Source organism: Pezoporus occidentalis, unplaced genomic scaffold, assembly GCF_034315485.1.
Source record: "Pezoporus occidentalis ecotype Australia unplaced genomic scaffold, CSIRO_AGI_Poc_V1 ctg76, whole genome shotgun sequence".
Classification (NCBI taxonomy): Eukaryota; Metazoa; Chordata; class Aves; order Psittaciformes; family Psittacidae; genus Pezoporus; species Pezoporus occidentalis.
The window spans coordinates 3,906,170-3,928,742 of record NW_026916115.1 but is presented as its reverse complement, the minus strand read 5'-3'; the positions used below and the strand labels follow the sequence as shown (position 1 = coordinate 3,928,742).

The following is a 22,573-nucleotide window of genomic DNA, read 5'->3' as shown; positions in this document are numbered from 1 at the left end:
CAGTTCTTGTGCTATCTTCAAAAAATTATGACTGCACGCTCATGTGAAGTAATAGAAGGGTATAGTGAAAACTTGCTTATGGCTGGACAATCCTTGTTCAAAATCAGCAGCCCCCAAAAAGCAGAATTAGGTCTGGAAATATCAGTATCCAGCAAAACATAAGCAGCTGTTCTAGATTCCTATAGGCTTTGCAGGCCACGGAGCAGAGACTCAAGATTAAAAAACCAAAAAAGGTCAAATTCTGAACAGTACAAAAGGAGGCTGCTACCCAAATAGAAACATACAGAATTGCAGCCACTACTTCATAAATATCACTCAAAACTATTGCTTTTACCAAAAAACCCCACTGGCTTGTGTTTTCTCTCCAATGCAAATATTATCCCTTGAGATTCTGAAAGCAAGAATTGTGGAATGAAACCAAGGCAATAGTTTTTCATTAGGCAGACTGGAATAAAGTACTGAAACAAAACAACTGGGATGAAGAAGAAGTAAATGAGATACCAAATATTCTTTAGGCTTAGTCATTTAAAACATTACCACTTTCCTGAAGGCTTGTTTTATTCAGGAATTCTGCAAAAGTACTCTCAAGATAGTGAAACTCGTCTCTCTGCAACACAGTTTCTACTGATTTTGACAGATCTTCAAAAGCTTTTCACTTTCCTTGAAACTTACAGCTTTTCCAAATGGGGAGTTTTCCACTCTAGCTATTTTTATTAACTTCAGGGACAGACACCCTGTGCTGGAATAAAACTGCCTGAAGTGCAGTAACTGATAAATTAACTAAAACCAAGGTACTCTAATAACTGCTTCATTTCACTCTTTGCCTAACTGTGAAAATGCAAATAACCTTAAACCTTCTGAAAACAGGAATGAGATTTTTCCATCATTTTATCCTTATTATCTGGATATTGCTTCCTTACACACACAGGCTCTCTAGCATATGCCTTCACATTTCCTTTTTTTGGATGCTGCTGAAAAATCAGAATTCTGCCTGTTGACTGCACCGATCTCAGAAGCCAGAACAGCTTTATGACTTTTCCTATGGTCGGACAGCTAGGGATATTCCTGGATTTCCAAACCTCCACCCTTTTCACGAAATAAATAACCTCTCTTGGCAGCAACCCAGAGCTTCCAGGACCAGTGGTGCCCCCCACAGAAAACAGATTTCAGTTCTACTCTGACCTGATTAAAACTCTGTGTACTTCTGAAAACATGGGAAGCAGAGGTTCTAAGCACTATCTGTATGCAGGACAGAAAATGCGTGTATTTCTTGACTTTGGTTTCAGCACAGTATTGTTCCATGTCATGGAACTCTGCAAGAAATTGATACGATAAAAATCTCAGGGCAGATATATAATAGTTTAAAATGCCAACCTGGATACTACATCAAACCAAGTTCTTAGATTCTTGTCTTTGATCCCAAAGAAAATATACAAACATAACTAAATAATAATGAAAGTTACAGCCACTTCCTGAAGATCTGGCTTATACTGCCACAGCGCCACTGATTCCAGGGAAGCGAGGACATTTTACATCAGCTGGGGACTTGGCCTGACGCAGGTGAAGGTGCTCAGCAGCATGCCACATTCAGCACATATGCTTTTAAGCTTATTTTACTCTCCGCTGAAGCAGTCTGAGTGTGCTTTAAAGTACACCTTTGAAAAGCAGTATGGAGCTGTAACTCCTGCAGAAATGCAGACCCTTAATTTCTCATCCGCCTGAGAAAGCAATACAAAACTAAAATACCCAAACCTGTATTCGTTCAAGCTTTGAGGAACTTTCTCCTAACTTTTGAGATCCCTTCATTAGTCAAAATACCATGACTGTTTGTTTGGGAGACCTGAGAACTGTTCCCAACAGGAGAAAATAACCCATGGCACAGCCTGAAATAACTGTTAGATGTTCAGCTTCTCAGGCCATAAGCTAAGATCCTTATTTCTGCACTAAGAATCATCTGATCCATGGCCACAACTGGTTAAATCTTTTTCACGCCTCAAGACAAGAGGAGGAGTCAAGACAAGGAGATGTTCCGGGTGATCCAGGCAGACAACTTCAGTGTTTTGGTGGTTTTTAAATAGCGAGAGCAGCCAGTGCTGAAAGTTAACATCCAAACAAAGTACGTAGAATTCTGCTCGTTGGAGCAGGCTCCGCAGTCAGTCCAGGAGCAGCCTTCCCAAATGTCACTGTGCCGGCTTTACTTACCCCTGGCTGTGGGAGCTTCATGAGTGGTTTTCTGACTTACTGAAGTGAAGTAGTGGAGAAAAATGGCTTGTGGGTCCTCCGAGTGATGCGCATTTGGTGTTACCTGTGCTGTTCGTAAAGGAGGCAAAGTTAAGGTGAGCAAGAAGGGCTGTCCCTCAGGCAAGCAGAGAGAAGGTGCAGCAGTATAGCTGGTTGGATTTGGCAGTTGCTTCTGCAGAAGAGACGGGCTGAGAAAACTGCCTTTCCCACCATTTCCAGACCAGCACAGCAGACACCAGATGTCTGTAGCTTTCCTTTAGGTATGTTTCTGGTGTGAAGTTCTTGACAGTACTGAAAAAGATGGCATTGTCTTGGCTGACTAAGCAAGGCATTTTAAAACTCAGCTATGAGAGCATGAGGGGCATCAAATCAGAGAGACAAATGGCAGAGGCAGCAAGAGCTGAAACTGGAGCCTTGGGAGGCAGAGGTGAGGTGGGGTCCTGACTTTCATGGTCAGGACACGGAAATATTGGCTCCAGAGGGGAACTGAAGTTCAAGCCTGGCTAGCAAAGCAGGCTCCCTCCAATCTACTTGCCCCACTTGTTCCCTCTGACAGCTCTTCCAGAAACACAGCATCCAGTGAGTGTGGTAACTGCACTGCGTTAGCCCCATCTGTGTAAGAAATACGTTAGGGATTGAAATCCATCATTTTCCCCTTCCATCCTGGAGCACTTTAGCTTTTTCCAGGATTGACCCATGACATCAAAGGCTTTGCTTCAACACCCTGGCCCACTGATCTGCTCAGATTGTTGTCCTGGGCTGAGTTTTGTCACCCAGGGTAAAAGGATGACATCCAAGTTCAGAGATGGGAAAACGCCTCGGGTCAAACCATGGATTTTCCACAGTGGATCTACTGCTCAAAGCAACTGTTTTGTGATGCTCCAAAGAGACCATCCCACCTCTGCTGGGAGGATGTGGCCTGTGGCGGGAGTACTGACTCAGACCAAAATCTCAGTGTGTCTGGGCTCTGTAGGGCCCCTTGCACTCTATGCAAAATAGCATTTAGCCAGCCAGATGTCCTGAGCTTCCTTTCAGCCTGAGGCTCTGAAGAACTGGAGCCAGCCAGCAGGAAGGTCTGCTCACAGGGCCCTGGGGGAAATAGAAGTTGCCTAAATGTGGCTGTGGGTTTAGGGCATAGCTGTGAATGCTCATCACTGCCTGACAAAGGCTGATCATTACACAACTGGCTATACCTTTTCTGTCCCTGGTAGCAATGATTACAAAAACAGAGCCCAAGAACAAGTCCACCTCCCCATTTTAAGGTAGCTTTACCATTCTAAAACAGCTTTTATCCCAGAAGGAAAAGAAATAGTGGTGCGAATCTGTACAGATCAATTGTGTTTTAAGCCAGCAAAGGATAAGAACAGAGCTCAGTGAGCCAGGTAAGGTTAGTTGATGAGGTCAGTGCCAAATCCATGAATGTCAGCAGGTAGTATTTTTTATTATGCCATCTACCTAAATTGCAGCTGAATGTGTCTTGGCAAGTTTTGTAACCTGCTATTTACTGCAGAACTTCAAGTGGTAGAAACACTGGGGGCATTAATGCAGACAATTCTGCTCTGCTAAAAATACCAAGGATTAGGGGGACTAATACCTGCTTTGTTGACTCATTCATGCGGTGTCTGCTTTTCATTAATTTCCTAGTGGGATGGGGGTGGTTGTGCTTATTTCATTAAAACTAAAATAAAAAAAAAAAAGAAAAAAAAATGAAAGGCTTTGAAAAAAAAGTGGCTTTCAGATTGTGGTTAAATAATAAAAGATGTTACCAGAGCTCAATGAAAAACAACAAAATACTTTCCCTTGGCTTCTCTGGATGTAGTTTTTGAGTGTGCTGCCTGATGTGACATCAGGTGCAGTGCTGCTGCAGTTATAGCTGATCGTGAGCAAACCCTCTGTCAGTGCAGAAGGGAACAGCATTCTGCTGATCACAGGTTGCTGGGACACTGCCAGTGAACAAGCTCAGCAGTGGGTGGGTCTCTCTCTTGCAAAGGCATCTGCTCTAAGGAGAGACTTTGCATGTTCTCTGTTTTCTCACCTTCAGATTCAGCTCCTTGAACAAGCAGCTGCAAAAGCTTTTGAGTGGAAGGATGTCATATTCTGACCTCTTTTTGAAAGTATCTTTTCTCCTTTCTGGTGTCTCTCTCTGGGATTTTCCTGTAATGTTCAGGGCACAGTACAAACTAGCCCTGCTAGTCTCCTCTCTTTCAGTCGATCGTCCTCCCATTGAACTCTCTCAGTATGTCTCTGTTCCTCCCAAAGCAGCCCGACAAGATGGGATTTGATGAAGTAAGGAATTTATTGTTACTGTCTTCCCACTCCTTGAGGTCCTAGAGGGCCTGGGTTCTCTCTGCTGCTGAGCTTCTAGCCATTTCCCACAGAGTACCCTGACACTTACCTTTAGCTCTCAAGCTCATTGCCGTCTTGCAGCATGAACCTGGCTTACATAGAGCTCATGATAAACTGCTGCGATTCGATGGGTAGTGGAGGTGAGACTGATTGTCCTGGGTTCAGCAGTAGCAGTCATTTTTCTCCTTCTCAGTAGCTAGTGCAGTGCTGTGGTTTTGACTGGGAACAGGGCTGATAACACCCATGTTTTCAGTTGTTGCTCAGTAATGTTTACTCCAATCAAGGACTTTCTCAGTCTCATGCTCTGCCAGAGAGGAAAGGAAGCTGGGAGGAAGCAGAGACAGGACACCTGACCCAGACAGGACACCTGACCCAAACTAGCCAAAGGGGCATTCCATACCACAGCACATCATGCCCAGTATATAAACTGGGGGGAGTTAACTGGAAGGCCCAGATGGCTGCTCGAGTCGGGCTGGGTATCAGTCAACAGGTGGTGAGCAATTGTATTCTCTCCCGTTGTTCTTTCCCTTATCATTATTATTATTGGTGGTAGCAGTAGTAACTTAGTTACTGGACTGTTCTTATCTCAACCCATGGGATTTCCATTCTTCTGATTCTCTTCCGCATCCTTCTGGGAGCTGGGGGAGGAAGTAGGAGGGAAATGAGCGAGCAGCTGTGTGGTTCTGAGTTACTGGCTGGGCTTAAATCACAACACTGGTTTACTTGGACAACCGTTTCTAGCCCCACTGTTGTTGAAACACAGAAGCCACCCTCATAAAAAACTGCAGGAATTTAAAGAAGATGCATGCCAGTAATGCTGGCGATGTTGCAACCAGTCCATACCTTGTTACTGGGTGTGATGTTGAAAATGAAATCAATGCTAAAGGAGGGTCATAGCTGAAGGGTTACACCTACAGGGCATGCAGGAAATGTGGAGTTTCAAGTCCTCAAGGGAGCAGGGAAGATGAGCTGTGGGAGCTGGAAGAAGTTCCAACAGAGTGACAGAGGTGGTGTGAGGCGTTAAACAAAGCCCCAAACAACACCAAAAAAACAAAGCCCCCCCAACCTGATATGCAGTAAGAAAATCTAAGGTAAGAACATAGACTAACTCAAGGCAAATACTAGTGGAAAAAGGTTTAATACTTATGTATAAAGATTGCAGGAAAGCAATTAAAAAACATTTTTCATATATAACCTTATGGAAAGTGTAATTTTAAAATCAAGGACGTTCATCTTTCACCTTAACACAGACATACACCTTTGAGTGAGCAATACTTTACTTTAGAAATGATACTGTACAGACATCAATGATGCTTACACTGAAATGCAAAGAAAACTGAACTTCTGTTGTAATTTTGCCCTAACTCTGGGCAGAGGTTAAGGCTCAGTTACAAACTCACTACCTTCACTGTCTCAATAAAACCTAAATTGGAATTCTTAAACTATTCAGACCAGGACCTACATGGTGTGACTTGTAAACAGAAGTGACAAACCTTATAGTTGTGTAAAACATTTAACGATCATGTGTGATCATGATGTTTGCATCATTGACCCTGATGCAAAGAATGTAACCTGAGCCCAGTTTTGAAAACTAATGCTACGGAACTGGAAGGAAACAAAGCCTAGGCATGGATAAAATACAGTATTTGAGTCTGTTTTAACTAATACTAATGTATCTCAAAGATAGCCTTTTCCATCAGGGCTGCTTACAATCCGATGTCTTATTTACGGCTTTTAAAAACAAAATCTCTATGACTTCAAGGAAGCCAGTGTTCTGGGGAAAGATTCAGAAATTGTTACTTAAAGTTTCACAGAGAACAGATGATTAAATTCTCTATTCCAGCTGGAATTTTCCAGTGGAAATTCATTTAATAGATGCATATAAAGAGCAAGGGAGGTGCCTGTAGATTATGCATAATAATGCTGCAAGTATATAAAAATCACTGGTTGGGGTAATGCTTAAAACCTGGCTATCTCAATACTCACTTTTAAAAGAAAAGGTCATGTAGTGTCCCTTTATGAATGAAAATGTGAGTTAAAAGTTTTGCTCTTGAAGAGTGATTGCACATTAAAAAAGAGATACATCAGTCATTTAAGGGTACATACAAAAGGCATTGATTTCTGTTCAGTGGGTTAGCAAAGTAAAAGGGGAACCACCCTGCAGTGGCATTAAGACAAGACGTAAATCCCAACAAGTAGCATTTGTTTTTGCCTTGTTCATGAACAAACAATGACATTCATCCAAAAGCAAGTGCAGCCTGTTTTATTAAAATTCTCTGGAGAAAAAAAATCCAAAATAGGCAATTTTCTGGTGCAGAACAAGTGCAAAAAGAAAAGTGCCAGCTGCATGAGAGAGTCATACACATGCTTGCAGTTTCTGCTGTCCCCAGTGATGAGTACCCATCCTGATTTTTGGTAAATTCAAATGCTTCCTGGAGGCAGCAACTGCCACTGGCACTCAGCTCACCCACACCTTCTGCAAATTAGTGCTGCCATCAGTCAGCTGGAAGCTGGCTGGGACCTCCTCCTTAGTTCCAGCACAACTGTACTGAGAGTTTTCTTCTCCAATTTTATAAAAATAAGCTTAGACTTTCTTCTGTGTAATACTGGCACAAAGTAAAATGCTTTCTCACAAAAACAGTTGGCTTGTGTCATGTTCCTTAGACCAATGTTGCAGTCCTGTTTTCCCCTTTAACTGGGGCTCTCACCTTCCCAGGCTAATGTGCAAAACAAAACAACAACAAAAAATTCCAGTCCCTACTGTCCTGTAAATCCACATCTGTCTGTCCATATAAGGCTGCAAGGGAGAAAAGACACCTCGCTGGCTGTAGGTCTTCTGTTTTCAAAGTTGAATACTGACAAATCCATCTGCTGTTTTTCTGTAATACTGGATGGTAGCAAAGGGAAAAGCCTCAGCCAGTTCTCCATGTGGCCTTGCCTTCTTCACAGTGTAATTTTGCTGAGCCTATTGCTCCAACACCCCTGTTTGGCAGCTCTCGGGAGTGTTAGATTGCAGTGGCTCCTCATTTTCAAATCCATGTTGACAGAAGGTTTTTTCCGCAGGACAAAATCAAAGTTCACGTGGCTGTTCATGGCATAAAACACATTGGCATTGTCTGGGATCACCAGCTCTGCAAAAGAGGAACCAGAGCAAGTGTTGATTTGTAGTATTGCACATAGAAGGAAAGCTGCAAGAGAACAGGGACCAGGTGAAAAGATTGAGTGTACACAGCCAGGTAGTACTGGGCCCCTTTTCTTGTTCTGCTGTGCCTCTTCAGCCAAAGCTGCATCAGATGGCACCCACAGCAGCTGCCCCACAAAGAAGGGGAGCAGGGTTGCAGAGGACAGGAGATAGAGGACAAATCCAGGCCATGGCCAGCCTGGCAGAGGACCTGGCAGCCACTCCAAGAGGACACTGTGCTCAGAGCTCTGTTTGCATGTCCTGATAACATCCGTAGGATCTGGGCCTGCCCTGATCCCTGGGGAGTTTGCACCCTGCCACCTGACCCTGGTGGCTGGCTGTGCTCAGGGACAGAAAGCAGCTGCCATTCAGTCAAGAGCTCTGCAGTCACAGTGCACATACAAATGTTTACCTGGCAACCCACAAGTGTGCTCTGCCTGTATGAAGCAATGTGCTGGCTGTCATAATAAATCATCCCTGTGTATCCCTGGCAATCAGTCTCACTGCCAGCTGTGACATTCCATGGCATTTCTAACATTGCTTCACATTTTACGCTTTCCTTCAAAATCCAGCAGAACCTTTTGAGCAGTAGCAGAGCTCTGATTCCCCACCTTTATCCTCAGAGATGACCTGTACAAGCTCATAGTCCTCAGCTGCATCAGATTCCAGGTTATGCTTTAACAGAGCTCTCTGGAGAACGGCAGGAGTTTTGTCTTGGTTAGTTATCTGAAAAGACAGAGTTGCAATGAGAACTTCTGCTTGTTTGTGCTACATAACAATTTGGCAATTAGCAAAGGCCTGCCTTTCTGCAAACTTCTTGGTCTTAGGAAACACTCAGAGAATTGAAAAAATGATAGGTCAGTAACAAAGTACTAGGTACTGACATTTGGTGGTAGTGGTGGGTTTTTAGTTTAAGGTGACAGATACTCTATTAGAAGAAGCAGTAGTTAATCACAGAGCAAACACTTTGAGAGATGAGATGCTGCTCTCTCCTAGCCATAAAAAGTCCACTTAAATAGCTGTGCCATCTGTGGTTTGCAGACATCAATTAATCTGCAGTCTCCTGTCCGAAATACTTTGACATCCTGCAAAGATTTTTGGCCTGTTAACTGGGTTTATTGTCTGCTGTGGAAGCACTGTGCATCCTGATCAGACACTGGGCTCCCTTCAGAGGCTTATGCAGTCAGAAGGAAGATTGGTCTTGCCAGTAACCATATTTGTCAGGCTTGCGGGGACCATCCCTGCAATTTGGAGACATCAGACCACTAAATTTGTAAGGTAGCTAAAAAGTGCTAAGAACGATCCCTCTGTGTTTGTTACATCTCTCCCACAGGCCCCAAGTGACCAAAAGCATTTGTTCAGCAGCTGAGTCTCCATCAGGATTAACTTCAGAGATCATGTACAGTACAGGCGAGTCACGTTGCCCATGGTCCCACACAGACCTGCATGCAACTGGCCCACCACTGCTAGAACCCTTCTGTGGAAGCAGCATCAAGGGAAGCACCTTTCCAAAATGGAAACTGGTTGCTGCTGGTCTGGCAACCTTTGCCACAGAGAGAAGATGAGTAATTAAAGGGCTTGTCAGATTCCCCGTGTACAGCTCCCTATTTCCAGAAACCATCTCCTAGGGAAAGCTGGGGAGCAGCTTGGCACGTGGTGTCTTGTGTCAAAACTCGCACACAAATTCAGAGCTAAAGCATCTAGCACTTGCAGAAAGACAGGAGCTTCAAAAACTGTCCTTGATCAGAATGCTTCGGTTTGAACTTGTTGATAAAGCACAAGCTTTAATTTCAAGACCGTAACTTCCACAAAGATGCTATTTCCAAACCTCTCATACTCTGCTCCACATATTTTGAATTGTAATGTTTGTAATTTTCCCTTGCAAGGCAGGTTTGATTAGTCAGCTCAGTGAACAGGTGCTTTAAAAACTAAAAGCACCATTTGTTTAAGCCCTGGATGAGGACATCATCTACACTAACAGCATTTTGCTGTTCCACACCACTCACCAGGATACTCTTGTACATATTGCCATTGCTGTCTTCTGTGCTGATTCGGATGACGCACATATCTTTATTCTGCTGGTTGTAAACAGGAGACAGTTCTTTTGAGGTAACAGGTGTCACAGAGTTAGAGCACTTGTCACTGGAGAACAGCACGGCAGGAGCTGAGATTACAGATGCCACCCCCAAGGGAGATGCATGCATAGAATAGCTGATGGAACTGAAGGTGGAGGATTTAGAGAGCTACACAAAGAAAGAAAAACACTGTCACAAGCCAGACATCTTTTCTGTCTGCATGAGTAATTCTGGAGGAAGAACTTGAGAAAGCAGAAGGTATATAGAAAACCTCAGTCATCTGCATTCTGCCCAGCAGACTGGCAGTGGCATTCCTTGCCTCAGAAAAAGTGAACTTCATTTGATTCTTTTCACCATTTTAATGAACACTGATTTCCAATTCGGTGCGCTGGACACTGTGCACTGCTTGCTCTTGCTTCAGAAGTGCCTCCTGCACGTCTGGAGCAGGCCAGGAGGTGGCAGCAGATAAACAGAATCAGGTTGTAGGCAACCCCGGCTGGGAAAGAACAGAGGGAGTCACGGGCATCACTGCTCCTGCGCCAGACTGTAGCCTTTACAGGAGCGAAGATGCACGCACACCTCCCTGTCTGCCTCTGCCATTTCTCCTTGAATAGTCTCTCCTTAATTTGCCCCTTCCCTTCTTCATTCCTTCCTTCCTCCCTCAGGGCTTGGCCATTCTCTTCCTTGGCCTTATTCAAGAACTGCTGAGAGGATCTTCCATTTCCCAACTTGCTTATCAAAACCAACATTAACAACTGTTCCAGCTAAACAGTTTAAAAAGATTATGGATGCCAGTGCCTTGGATTTTTGCTTAATTTGATTTAAGAACGTTTAGTACAATGTAATTTAAAATATCCATCAGCTAAACCCAAAATAACTCTCTTCAAAAAAAACATCCGTGAAAAGGGCTTCAACAATACACTTAACAGAGTTTAGTTCAAAAGGGCAGTGTGTGTAGGAAAGATGTCTCTGTGGCTCCCCCTATCAGATCCCTTCTGCCATTTTCCTGCCTGTATAAGTTTCTCTCTGGATGTTCACAGCGCACACCCGACCTACCTGCTCTCAGCACAAACACAGCTTCAGCCTTACACTCACTTTGCCATTGCATGTCCCAGCTGCCAGGGTGCAGGGCTTTGCCTTCTCTGCAAAATGGGATGGATTCCAGGCGCCCTGGTTCAGTGACTTTGTGTAAGACATTGGCTGCATGTGCTAAGAGTGAGCTGGTGTGCAGGAGGAGGTGCAGCAGCTCCATACTGCGTACTGACTTTCCAAGTGAAATTAACCTGAGTCAAGGCAAGGTGTTCATCTTGGCAGGGGCAGCTCGCAGGAGGTCAAACCCACAAGGTTAGTCAACCCTGACCTGTCACTTGGGCAACTGCAGCTGCTCTGTCTTCGCCAGGATTAGGCAGTTACCAATGCACACATGCTTCCACACCTAGAAGACACCTTTCCCAGAGTGGAGACACAGCCTTACTGCAGCTGAGCTTTGTGAGCACACAGCTGCTGCCAAAGCCGAACTTCCTTTTCCAGCTACAGCTGGTTGAGGATGGACACAAAAGCAGGCTGCTGACAGCAGAATAAGTCATCAAGCCTGAGATATTCAAGGAGACAGTGACTGGCTGGTGATCTTACTACTTCAGCTGATCCCATCTCCTGCTTCATTTGGTTTTGTTTGTGGGGACTTGTCCATTTTACTGCTAATGTGCCATAAGCGAGTGCGATGCTCAGGCTCCTCACTCCAGGCTCGAAGGTAGAACTGTCACTAACCTGCCCCATCCCTCTCAAAATGGAGAGTTAGAGACTGAAAGAAAAATTCATTTTGTGCTTCTCTACGGTCTCACCTAAGCAAAGAACACTGCCAAGCACAAGAACATGTGGTTTCAGGGAAGGAGAACTTCAGTCTGCCTCGTATCTCAGCAACATAGAAAGGATTGTGCAAAAATCCTGACTGCATTGCTTCCATTTTTACACATCTATTTCTAGAGTCTCTCCATTCCACTAAAAGCAATGCTCTAGCCAAGACCAACAGGCTTGGGAAAACGTCTAGAGCCTGCCTGTGTGTCAACAGTCTCTTACATGCTATTTACATATGTTTATATATATTGATATATTTATAATTTTTTTTATATTTATATGTTGCTGGCAACAGGCCCAGACTGTACCTTTTTCTGAGTCTCATGAGGAGTGTCAAGAGTGTCAGGAGTGTCTACGGGACCGATGCAGACGTCTTCAGCTTCAGAGTGGTTAAACTCACATGATGAAACACTGGCCGAGTCTGTGCTTTCACCAGAGCTCCCACCTGGGGTAGATTTGGGCTGCTCTTTGATGGGTGTGCTATGGGCAATCATCTCAGAGCCTAGAAACAGTCTAGTATAGAAAACAAAGCATAAAAGCCAGTAAGCGAAAGCATGACAGAGCTGGGCTAAGCAAAGCTGTCACTTGGTTCATGTATTGTTTTGTCTTCCTATCTCGACTGTCCTGTTGTTTTCATTTCCTCTATGTTGTTTAGACAGTTTGTCAAGAGAGCTTGTTATACACTAACACAATACCTTCTTGACCTAGCACACCTACCAGCTGCAAGGCCAAAATCATAGCTAATGTCCCGCTGTCACAAACAAGGCTCCTCTTTGGACTGTTAGATTTTCAGACTCATTTGCTAGGAAATGATTGATGGTAAATCTGATGTGTTCACAAAACACGGGATGAGGGGCAAGTTCGAGGCATGGCAGCTGGCTCCACCTTATGCAATCCTGCACTGCTGTCACACCCTGACAGCAGGCCAGGACTGCGTACACAAGGAAGCAGTACAGGACTGTGTACACAAGGCAGCTCAAGACCTACTCAGTCACCATGAGTGACTGAAACAGTGCATGAAAGGTAATGCCTGGCCATACACCAGGCAAAGGTTTCAAAAGGCAAATTCATCCCTGCTGCAAATTTTTCACTCAATAAAGGAGCCACAGTTACCAGTTTCTCTAAGAGTCTGAATGGAGATGTAGACAAGGAGATCACAAGAAAGAGTAAATTACAGGCTTGCTCACTCTCTCTGAGACTCATTTCTAAATGCAGCTCAAATAAATTTAAAGGAGTGTCGAAGGAAACAAACTTGTATAATATGTTAAGTAGAGAAGCAAGGTAAATTAGATGTTAGTCAGCACGCAGTTAATGGTTTAAGACAGTTTAGACAGGTGTCACTCTCTGTTCCTGGGATGAATTATGCCAGCCTTTTCTACAGTATTGATTTGCATAAAAACACATTCAGAGTGCAGATGAAACAACTCTTTAGACGAATACTGCACAGTGCAAACAAACTCAGTATGGTAAATGACAACAAAGCACTGAAACACAATCAGAAACGAAAGAATAAAGCCTATGGTCTCCAGCAACACCTCCTGCGCACAGTTTAGGCACAGGCCAAGGGAGACGCAAATGACAGGTCACCAAGAGTTCAGGCACTGTCATCTTCAAGGGTCATATTGTCCTATCACCAACTCAGACTGACTCATTGAAACACTTTCTGAACAGCTTTCTGGGATTTTTTTTGTGTGTGCATCAGAACTCAAGACAACTCTAGATTGAAAACATCTATTCCTCTTTCAGACCCTAACTGCAGTAGCGCTGATATGAAGTGAACAGCAACTGACTGTTCTGAGGAAACTACATACAACAGCCAAGCAGGAAAGGCCAGTTAAGAGATGGTAGTGCAGTCAACTTCATCGTTTTTCCCCTCATCTTGATTATGCTGCTGATACATGGGAGTCCCTTCGTATGTCCTCTCACATCAGGTTCAAATTTCTCACCTTGAAGATATTTTTACATCAGTCCTTGATCTCTGCTTTCATTCCCTGCACCTTTCCCTGAATTCTTGCTCGTCTATTGTTTCCCATGTCTGTTTAGCTGTATGCCCCTGTTCTCCAGCCATCTTCTGTTTGAATCTCTGTAGTATAAGACAAAATTGGACCACATCCCCATGATTCTTTTTTCCTTCTTTAATTTAAAGGTAGTTAGGCAGATTGTTTCCCTTATCAAATGCCTTTTTGATAACCTCAGTTTTCATATTAAAACCCTGCAAGGAATTTTTTGCATGTGTATAGCAAACTAGACTAATAATAGGCCAGACGTCATTCTCCTTTACTTTGTTTTGCTACTGTGTTCAGGGAAGTTATTACACAATAGATACTGAATTTATAAACTAGCACTAAAATTGTTCCTTTTTCTGACAGCTTAGAAAGGCTTGCTTGTTTCTAATCTCTTTTATCATTAATAATCCTCATGATTACTTATAACAGACAGGGAGAGCTTCAGAAGTTTGCATTTCTAGCTGATGGTGTCTTCTTGAAGCAATTCAGTGCTCTGGATCCCCAGACAGGTTTTTCAGCTGGTGAAATGAGTACTACTTGTGTTAATATAAGCTGAATAGATAAAACACCAAAGGCCCTTTCCTCCATTATACTCACAGACTGAACCTCTTCACCATGCTTTTTCGAGATTTTGGTGATGTGGTGCTGGTGTCAGCAGCTGCTTCAACCTCACGTGAAAGGTCGTAACTGCAGAACAGAAGCCACTGGGTTAATTTTTAAAGGCAAGACTATTAGTTAGAGTTCTCAAAGTAGCAACATTCAAGAAATTCGAGAAACCTTCAGGTATTCCTACTTCATGGGCTGCAATTCCACGGAGAGGAACATAGCTGTGTGTACATTTTACCACAGTGAAGGGGATATTTCACTTCGTTAGAATAGTTTTAACAACTAGTGCATTTTCTGGATTATGTTCATCATGGATAAACTGACATAGTTTTTTAGTATGACTCAGTACAATGCAGTATGTATCTATGCTTACACTCTTAGTGCAGCAGAGGGGCATTCATCTACATAGTGGAGATATTAAAATGCGTAAGTAAATTGTCTCAGATTGGCCTAGCAGCACGTGCAGGAGCACAGAACTCAGCAGGGCTGCAAAACCCACCCCAAATGCCTGGGGAGACATTTATCTGGCAAGCATTCAGTGAGCTCTGCGTGGCCGTGGCTACCTGCTGCCTGCATCCACCAGCTGGAGGCTCAGTGACTGCATCTTGACATCCCTCAGGATCAATGTCTGAGCATGTGTCTGGGCATACAGGCAGCCTAGACCCAACAGATTATCATACTTTAAAGTCAGGTCTGATATCCAATTTCAAAACTAAACCCTGCTAAGTGTTCAACAGGTTTTCTACAGCTGCTTAGCAGAAGGCAGATATATTTTCACTCTCCCAGAGCAGCAGTATATACAAGCTCCTTTAGGAGGATAACTAAAGGCTGACATAACCTATTTGCAGGTGGGTGTGGAGTAAGAAAAGCCTGCTTCGCCAGTAGGACTTAACTTACCTCTCCTTGTCAGTTAAATGCTGCTGCCTTCTGAACCACCGGATGAATTTTTGGTCTGGTGCCATGCAATAGCTGTTACATGCAGATTGCAGGAGCTTTATTTGGGCAATTACTTCAAATTCCTATGAAAATACATAATCAAAAATAAATTCTAAGTAGAAAACAAGATAAAGCAAAATTCATTCATATAATAAACACAGAGACCAAAAGCACCAGGACAAATTTAGTTTGACCTGAAGTTCAGTTTTAGCTGAGTGATAATTTCAAGAATGGGTTTTTCAAACAGTGAAGTCCTTTCCCAAGTACCAACTGAAGTGTAATGCTGGTGCAAACCCTCCAAACAGCAGCACTGCTGGTGGTTCCTCTAGGAACAAGAGTAGCGAAGGTCATAAATTCTTCAGACTAACCTGCCCTCTCACCCCCGTGCTGGCCAGACCAGCTCTGAGAGAAGAATCATATTCTGAACTTCAGTGGTTCTCAGGCACCAAGCAAGGATAATAATTAGAGGTGCCTGGGATGAAAGCAGAATCTGATCCTCCTCAACTTTGCACGTTGTGCGCTCAAACTTGCACCAGACAAATGTAAAATGCTACCCTTAATACGGGTGACTAGAATACGCATGCACACTTTGCCAAAATAACCCTTAAAACTCCCTTGTGTTAGAGGAGGTTATAGCATCAGGATGTAGGTATGGAGCTGAGCTTTGCCACTGGTTTGTATGAAGCTGGACTGATGGCCGTGGAGAAGCACCTGTATTGCATTATTAGCATCCTGAGCTATTTAGCTGTACATACAAGGCAAGTCCAAGAAGTGGCCTGTAGAACTGGAAGCAGTTAAGGGAAGGAAATGGCTCCATCACTGCCAAATCCAAGTCTCCTTTCAGACCCCAGAAGGAAGATTTGGCAGGACTTAGTTTAGACAAATGCAACCTTAGTACCTTTACTCCTACATAGCATTATCTATCTGACCAACAAGGATGAGGCTGAAAGGAAAGACAGTGTTTATTTCTCAGTCCTGTGTACCTAGTTCATTCTCTGCAGACTTTTACCTACAAATAGTTAACTGCAGCAGAAGGAAGATATTTACAAACTGTATCTTCTGGAATGCAAAGTTCTCATGCCACCAGGTCTTATTCAACACATAGTCTTATGTCACAGATGTAAATCCCATGGAAGTAAGTGGCCTGAGCCCCTCTTCCCCTGTTGCTCACACCTAAAAAGTAGGCTCTCTTCCTGCACCACCCCCTGCCACACACACAGTCTGGCAGAGGCTCACAGCATTTCTGGGATCTATTCTTTCCTCATGAACTTGAATTAAAATTAACAGCTGTTGTATATGCCTGAGCAAAGACAAATGGCCTCACCCTAGAAGAGGGCATCACTAAACTAAAAATCACAGAATGCTCAGCTTACCCTTCGTCTCTTCTCAAAATTTATCAGGCCACCCTGTTAGAAGGAAAGAGAAGGAATCAGAAAAGAAGAGCACATGCTCAGTTGAATTTCATCACAAACAGGAAGAAGTAGCAAAGCTAATGTAAAGCACAGACCTGCCCTGAGTAAGCACCTTCTAAAAATAGCTGTTTTCATACCTGGTATAAACCACAGCACTCATCTGAGTCTCCAAAGGATATCTGTCCTCATGGCCTAAATGGCAGTCTGCCCAAAAGGAAAAGCACAAGAGTGCTCCTAAAAGCTGTGTTGAGATCAGTTCTGAAGAACACTAGCAGTATTTTGAATGCAAGAAACAAATTTGGCTTTTGGCTGGGCTTTGAGTTTAGCAGTGTTCCTCAGTGAGTTCACCAACTGAACACAAAGCATGGACAGAAGGGAACTGCCAAGAGTGACAAGTCTGAGTCAATACTGAAGCACTTCACTGATCGGTCTGAAGAGCTGAATTTGTCATTCTGTGTATTTTACCAGTTATTCACAGAAATCATTATACCTAAAATGTTTTCAGAAAATAAAACAGAATAATGGAAAACCTACTGTCTTCACGTTTTCTAACAGGGAAACAAGACAAAATACAATGCTAAGCTTTTCCCTTGAGATATCTGCACTCAAGATTCTTGTTGCTAATAAAACTGCATACTCCTTCCCAGTAGAAGATAGGGGAACAGACACACACGGTGGGAAGGCAGGGAGGATTCAAAAAATCATGCCAAATTACCTCAACATAGTCCGGAAGGGCTGTGTCAAGCATGATGAGATCAGTGAGGAAGGTCCCAAGGTAAGGAACTGTGCCTTGCATTACTCCCTGCAAATGATCAGAGCAATGTTGGATTGACTGACAAGTGGTAATAATTAAAATGCTAGAATTCTCCTGTATAAAAAAATGAAGTACAAGTACTCTGCTTAAACAGTGGTCTTATAAATTATATTTTAGAATCATAGAATAGTTAGGGTTGGAAAGGACCTTAAGATCATCTAGTTCCAACCTCCCTGCATTTTAATTACTTAAATTTTAAACTTTCTGGGCTGCTGGCAATTGTGCAGTTCAGGCTGTTTCTTAACTTGTGAACAAAATGCTTGTTTGTACCATCCAACACGATCCATATTTTTTTCCAAACAAATAGACAGAATATCATATTCAGTACTTTTGCCTCCAGAAGCACTGCAGATTTCTCTCCCCCTGTTATTTTAAATCTTTGCCAACTTCAAGACGAAAGCCATTTTCACCAACAGACTGGAAACCAGATGTGTTTTACAAAGCAATCTCTGTAAAACTCTGTGCAATTTTCAAGCTAGTATGGCAGAAGATTCATGAGCTTGTTTAAAAGTAAAAAGCTTTCTGTTCTGGCCACAGCTGATTTTCTTTATCACAAGAATTTTAGTATTTACATTATGTATTTTACTGCATGGCTTTCATTGTGTTTCTCTCTAAGGGTTAACAAGAATAGTTAATGGAATTCTTTCTTGTAGGATAGAAACAAGAGAGTTGGAACTTGGGAACTCATGTTTATATTCATCAATCATTTATTACTTTTTTTTATATGACAGGCTTAGTAAATCTGAAAACTTGAAACTAAGGCCAAACTCCTGGCTCAGTGTCCATCTCAAAGAACAGGCTGGGATGTTAAGCATTTTCAAGTGTGAACGGGAAAAGCAAGTCCATATACCCACTTAACTCTTGCAGGGGAAGACTGGCAACAGGAAACATAAAGTGGCCCCTGCATACCTCCACCAAATCCTGCAATCTTTTAGCATTTGCAGCATCAGATCACTGAATGCATTGCCAATGATGATGCTTTGTATATCCATTTCCTCCAGCATTTCAGTACACAGGCGGGTGATGCTGAAGTAAAAGGACAGCTGGGTTGCGCTAAAAGCCATTCCTGTCACAAGTCAGCTTAGGCCACAACAGTTTGAGCTGGGTGCAGCATGAATCTCACTTTGTAATTGTTTGTATACTCAGAAAAATGGATGCATGTGTGGGATCACCTCTCTCTCTCTCTGCATGTTATATGTACACACACATCGTATTACTTGCTTAATATGATCCACAGCATGAGGGCAGTACAGCTTCTGGCATGTATCTACAGGGACAAACAATTTGACTACATACTCAGTCTAAACCTTTTGGTTCACTTGCTTTGTATCAGCTAATCAGTAGCATTGATATGATTGTTTTTCTTGACAGAAGGCATATTCACAAGTATTAAGTAGAGATCATTCACTTTGTTAAATACTTTTCTAGATTTTGCTGCTTCTATAATTCACCAATTAGGGTTAATCGTGTTACCAGGTCAAAAAGGACTCCAAACACACCATATCTTTTTGAAGTTGCAGTCGCCTCTGTGTCCTTTTCTGATTTTCTTTCACACTGCTGTCCAGATTCGCAAATTTGGATGTTCCTTCCTGTGAGTTAAAAGGGAATTAAGGGCAATTAATGGAGGAGCTAAGTGGTAAACTGGCAACTACATTTGTGTAAAACAATTGCAAATACATTTAACAAGGCAAGCCAGGCCAACAAAAACATTTTTTGTGCAGCTTCACGTGTGTATACGTGTGCTAATTTTCTGGGGCTTATACACTGATTGGGTATTTTCAACAAAATCCTACAGGATGACTATAAGGGATTTTTTTTTTGCAAAATGGCTCTACTCAGACCAAAGCTAAGTGCTGTTGAAAATCTCCCAAGAGTTCAAATCAGAGCAGCTTACATATACTTCGGGTGTCTAGATGCTTCTCTGAATTCTATCCTGAAACTCCTGACCCCAGGACTTTGGTTAAATTTCCTAATCAGGAGTACTACAAGTAAACATCTCTATCTTATGTAAGGCTTTGTTGTTTTTCTTATGCCGCGACATAGAGATCCAGCGACTACCCCCTGTGGCTTATTTACTAATCCAGAAACACACAGGAAACTAAAGTAATAGGTTTTTATCTCCGCAATATAAGCTTTCTTATGAATGGATGAAGTATTTCACAATATACCTGTAGCCTTTATTTCCTTGGATCCATAAGGGATGCTGGGAGTTACTGTTACTTTTTTCCAGTGGTAAGGTAGATAGGGCATGAATCATTATCAGTGTCTTTTTAAGAGGCATAAAACAACAGTCTGCACTTGTAAAGAGCTTCTCATTACAATGCTTAGTTCTCTCAGTCACAGTTACTGAACAGATCACTCAAACTGTATTTCCTTCCTTGGTTAAAACACAGGAGCAAGTGAACAAGAAGTGTTGTTTCAGTATCTTCAGGATACTTGAAAGGTAAACTCGAGATTCTCTAGCAGAAGCCAGCAGGCAGGCACAGAAGTTAAAACTGCAGCCAGCAGCAGAGCTGTTGTTTGGGGAGAAGACAGTGCTCCCTCTCCGTGCCAGCTGACCTGTCTCATATGGCATTTTATCTGCTCTGCATTTAAATTTGGAGGATGGATAGGCAAGGTCAAACACAGCTTCCCTAGGGAGATTATTTATAGTGAAATGAAACAAAGGCTTTAAGGATTCAGTGGACATGAACCCTCCAATCGTTACAAAGCAGTCCAAGGCAAGAAGTAGGAGAGAGGTTCTAGCTATTCTGTGGAATTTTTCCCCTCTCACTATTTTCAAAATATCTTACCTGCTTTAAAATTTAGTGACAGAGGTGGATAATTCATGGTAAACAAAGCAGATTGACAGGTTTGAATGTGTTCACCCATCCTTCCTGAGCAAAACACAGTGTTTCAGATACTGAGGCAAGGGGGTAAGGTACAAATGCCAGAATGACTGGATACAACTGCCAAAAAGTAAACTGATTAGCCAGGTTCTGGAAACTTTTTTATGCAAACAGAAAATACTGCTGCAAGAATTCCTCAGTTTTCTACAGAATATAACCTTTCCCTGCTGTTCTTCCTCACTCCTTTCAAGCTCCTGAACTTGGGGCTCACCCAGGAGAGCATACAAGTCAAACTTTCAGAGAGAGCCTGCTTTGCTGTCCATCTGGCCACACACAACAGCAGGAAGCCTGTTCCTTCAAAATTCCTTGTGCCGTTTTCTAGGCCCGAGAAAGCTACAGAATAGATGGATAAACATCTTGCTTTCATTCCTTCAGCTGAAGCTGAGTGGCAGTGCTCCAGTGAAGTCAAAAGTAGCACAGTGGTGCAGCCCAGTTGAGGATCTCATCTGGAGCCGCTCTGCACTCACCAAGGCAAACCTGAGCCTTTCCAGGTCTACTAAGAGGTACACAGAGAGAGGCTTATCTCTCTAGACAGAGCAGCATAAAGCCAAAGCGCTAACCTGTAACCCTCTTCAGCAAAACTACATCACGCAGCACCTCTTCACTCTGTTTGTGGCTCCAGCGCTGTTGCAGGTGCAATACAGCACATAGAGCTATTCTGGAGCTAGACCTCACCACACCCAAAGGAGCCTTACCAAACTACAGCAGTGTGACATTCAACTTGAAGGGCTCCAAGTGATCCTGACCTGCTGTCTTGTGAATCTGTGCTGCTGCAGCCTGCTGCTTGTGGGTATTCAAGCTCAACAGGGTAATGCTAGTGTAGTTTTTTTTCAGGAACAATGAAATCACCTCTGAGCCCAACAGAAAAGCACAGGTCTCATGGACCTGTCTCCCCTGAAGCACCACATACAGTAGTTCAGGAGGAGATGAGCCTTGGCAGCTGGTTAGAAAAAACATTAACCTCAGCTTTAACTGAGATCATAAGCCTTGCAACTTGGCTAATTCTCACCTTCATCAGTAGTTCCCTGGTTGTCAGATAATTGTCATGGTCTGAGAAGATACCACCCAGCTCTTCAAACATCAGCATTATGTCCCTGTACAGGAAAAAAGTAAATAATTTGAGTCATTAGTAAGCACTCTAAATAGATCAGATCACTGTTTTTTTCTCACTAACCATTTACAGTTGGGCATATAAAAAGATTACACAACCAAACAGCATCCAGTGAGATGCTGCATGTCTACTAGGATCCTTCCTGGCGCTCCCAGTAAAGTTGGGTCTTATTTGACAGCATCACTTAGAAATACCATAGGTACGCAGATCCTGAGCAGGGTTTTCAATTACACTGCAGGCTATGAGGCTGCTGTAAGAAAGGATGTCAATGGATACAAGGGACAGAAAGCTGTCTGAGGTATCCTACATACTTTGGTTTTGCCCTATTCCATGCACTCTATAAAGCTAGAAGCATTTAAGTGAACAAGTCCCTTTCTATTGTCCAACATTATGTTTACAAGATGGCAATATTTTGACCAGGAACAGCAACACAGGGCAATGGAAAAAAAGATCCACCTCTCTAGGAGAACTGCAGAACTCTACTGCCTGGCAGTGACATCTTCCTTTGTTTATCAAAGGCAAAGAAAAGAAATCTATTCCTCTCAAACTGAATGAGCAGAACACCATCTTTCCTACAAGGAGATTTCTGGTGTCTGTTTGGCATGCAGTAAATATGCCAGGTACTCTCAGGTACAAAGTACTGTCTTTAATACATGTTTGGATTTTGTTGTTTGGGGATATATTTAAGGACAGGTCTGGACCAGGAGAGGATTAGTGAGGGCTGTAGCAACCTGGACCTCCTCCAGCTTCATGGGAAAGAAGACAATAGAAAAGTATCATGGGGCTCTTTTGCTGACCATCTGAGAGCAGTGTGCAGGATCTGGTCAAGTAGCTGGTACCACAGTTTTTTGGAAGAGGTTTTGGAAGATCCAATAAGCCATAAAGGACAGAACAGACCCATTATCCCCAAGAGCAAGTTGTCCTCTCGATATGTAAGAGAGCTCACAGCAGTCAGACCCAAAAAATGGGGTCTGAGCCCCACAGGAGTGAAAAGTTCTAACAGAACAGATGTCCACAAAGGAGCAGAATAGGAAGGCTAAGAAGAACAAGATGAAAAGAAAGAACAATGAGCTTTTTGCCTTTGTTTGGGACTGGCCACAGGA

The 22,573-nt window shown here is 43.0% G+C and overlaps 1 protein-coding gene across 5 annotated transcripts in view; it reads right to left on the bottom strand.

Annotated features, from left to right (window-relative positions):
- Window positions 1-5,710: 5,710 nt before the first annotated feature.
- RGL1 (ral guanine nucleotide dissociation stimulator like 1) overlaps window positions 5,711-22,573 on the bottom strand; it is a 66,254-nt gene continuing 49,391 nt past the window's right edge. For all 5 annotated transcript variants that reach the window (XM_062602274.1, XM_062602275.1, XM_062602273.1 and 2 more), the window contains 10 exons: window positions 21,369-21,453; window positions 18,971-19,060; window positions 17,373-17,459; window positions 16,619-16,651; window positions 15,207-15,328; window positions 14,301-14,390; window positions 12,006-12,210; window positions 9,775-10,011; window positions 8,380-8,494; window positions 5,711-7,718 (listed from right to left, as the gene is read on the bottom strand). In XM_062602274.1, the coding sequence (XP_062458258.1) occupies window positions 7,531-7,718; window positions 8,380-8,494; window positions 9,775-10,011; window positions 12,006-12,210; window positions 14,301-14,390; window positions 15,207-15,328; window positions 16,619-16,651; window positions 17,373-17,459; window positions 18,971-19,060; window positions 21,369-21,453 (1,252 nt within the window). In that variant the 3' untranslated portion in view covers window positions 5,711-7,530. The remainder of the gene's footprint in view (window positions 7,719-8,379; window positions 8,495-9,774; window positions 10,012-12,005; window positions 12,211-14,300; window positions 14,391-15,206; window positions 15,329-16,618; window positions 16,652-17,372; window positions 17,460-18,970; window positions 19,061-21,368; window positions 21,454-22,573) is intronic.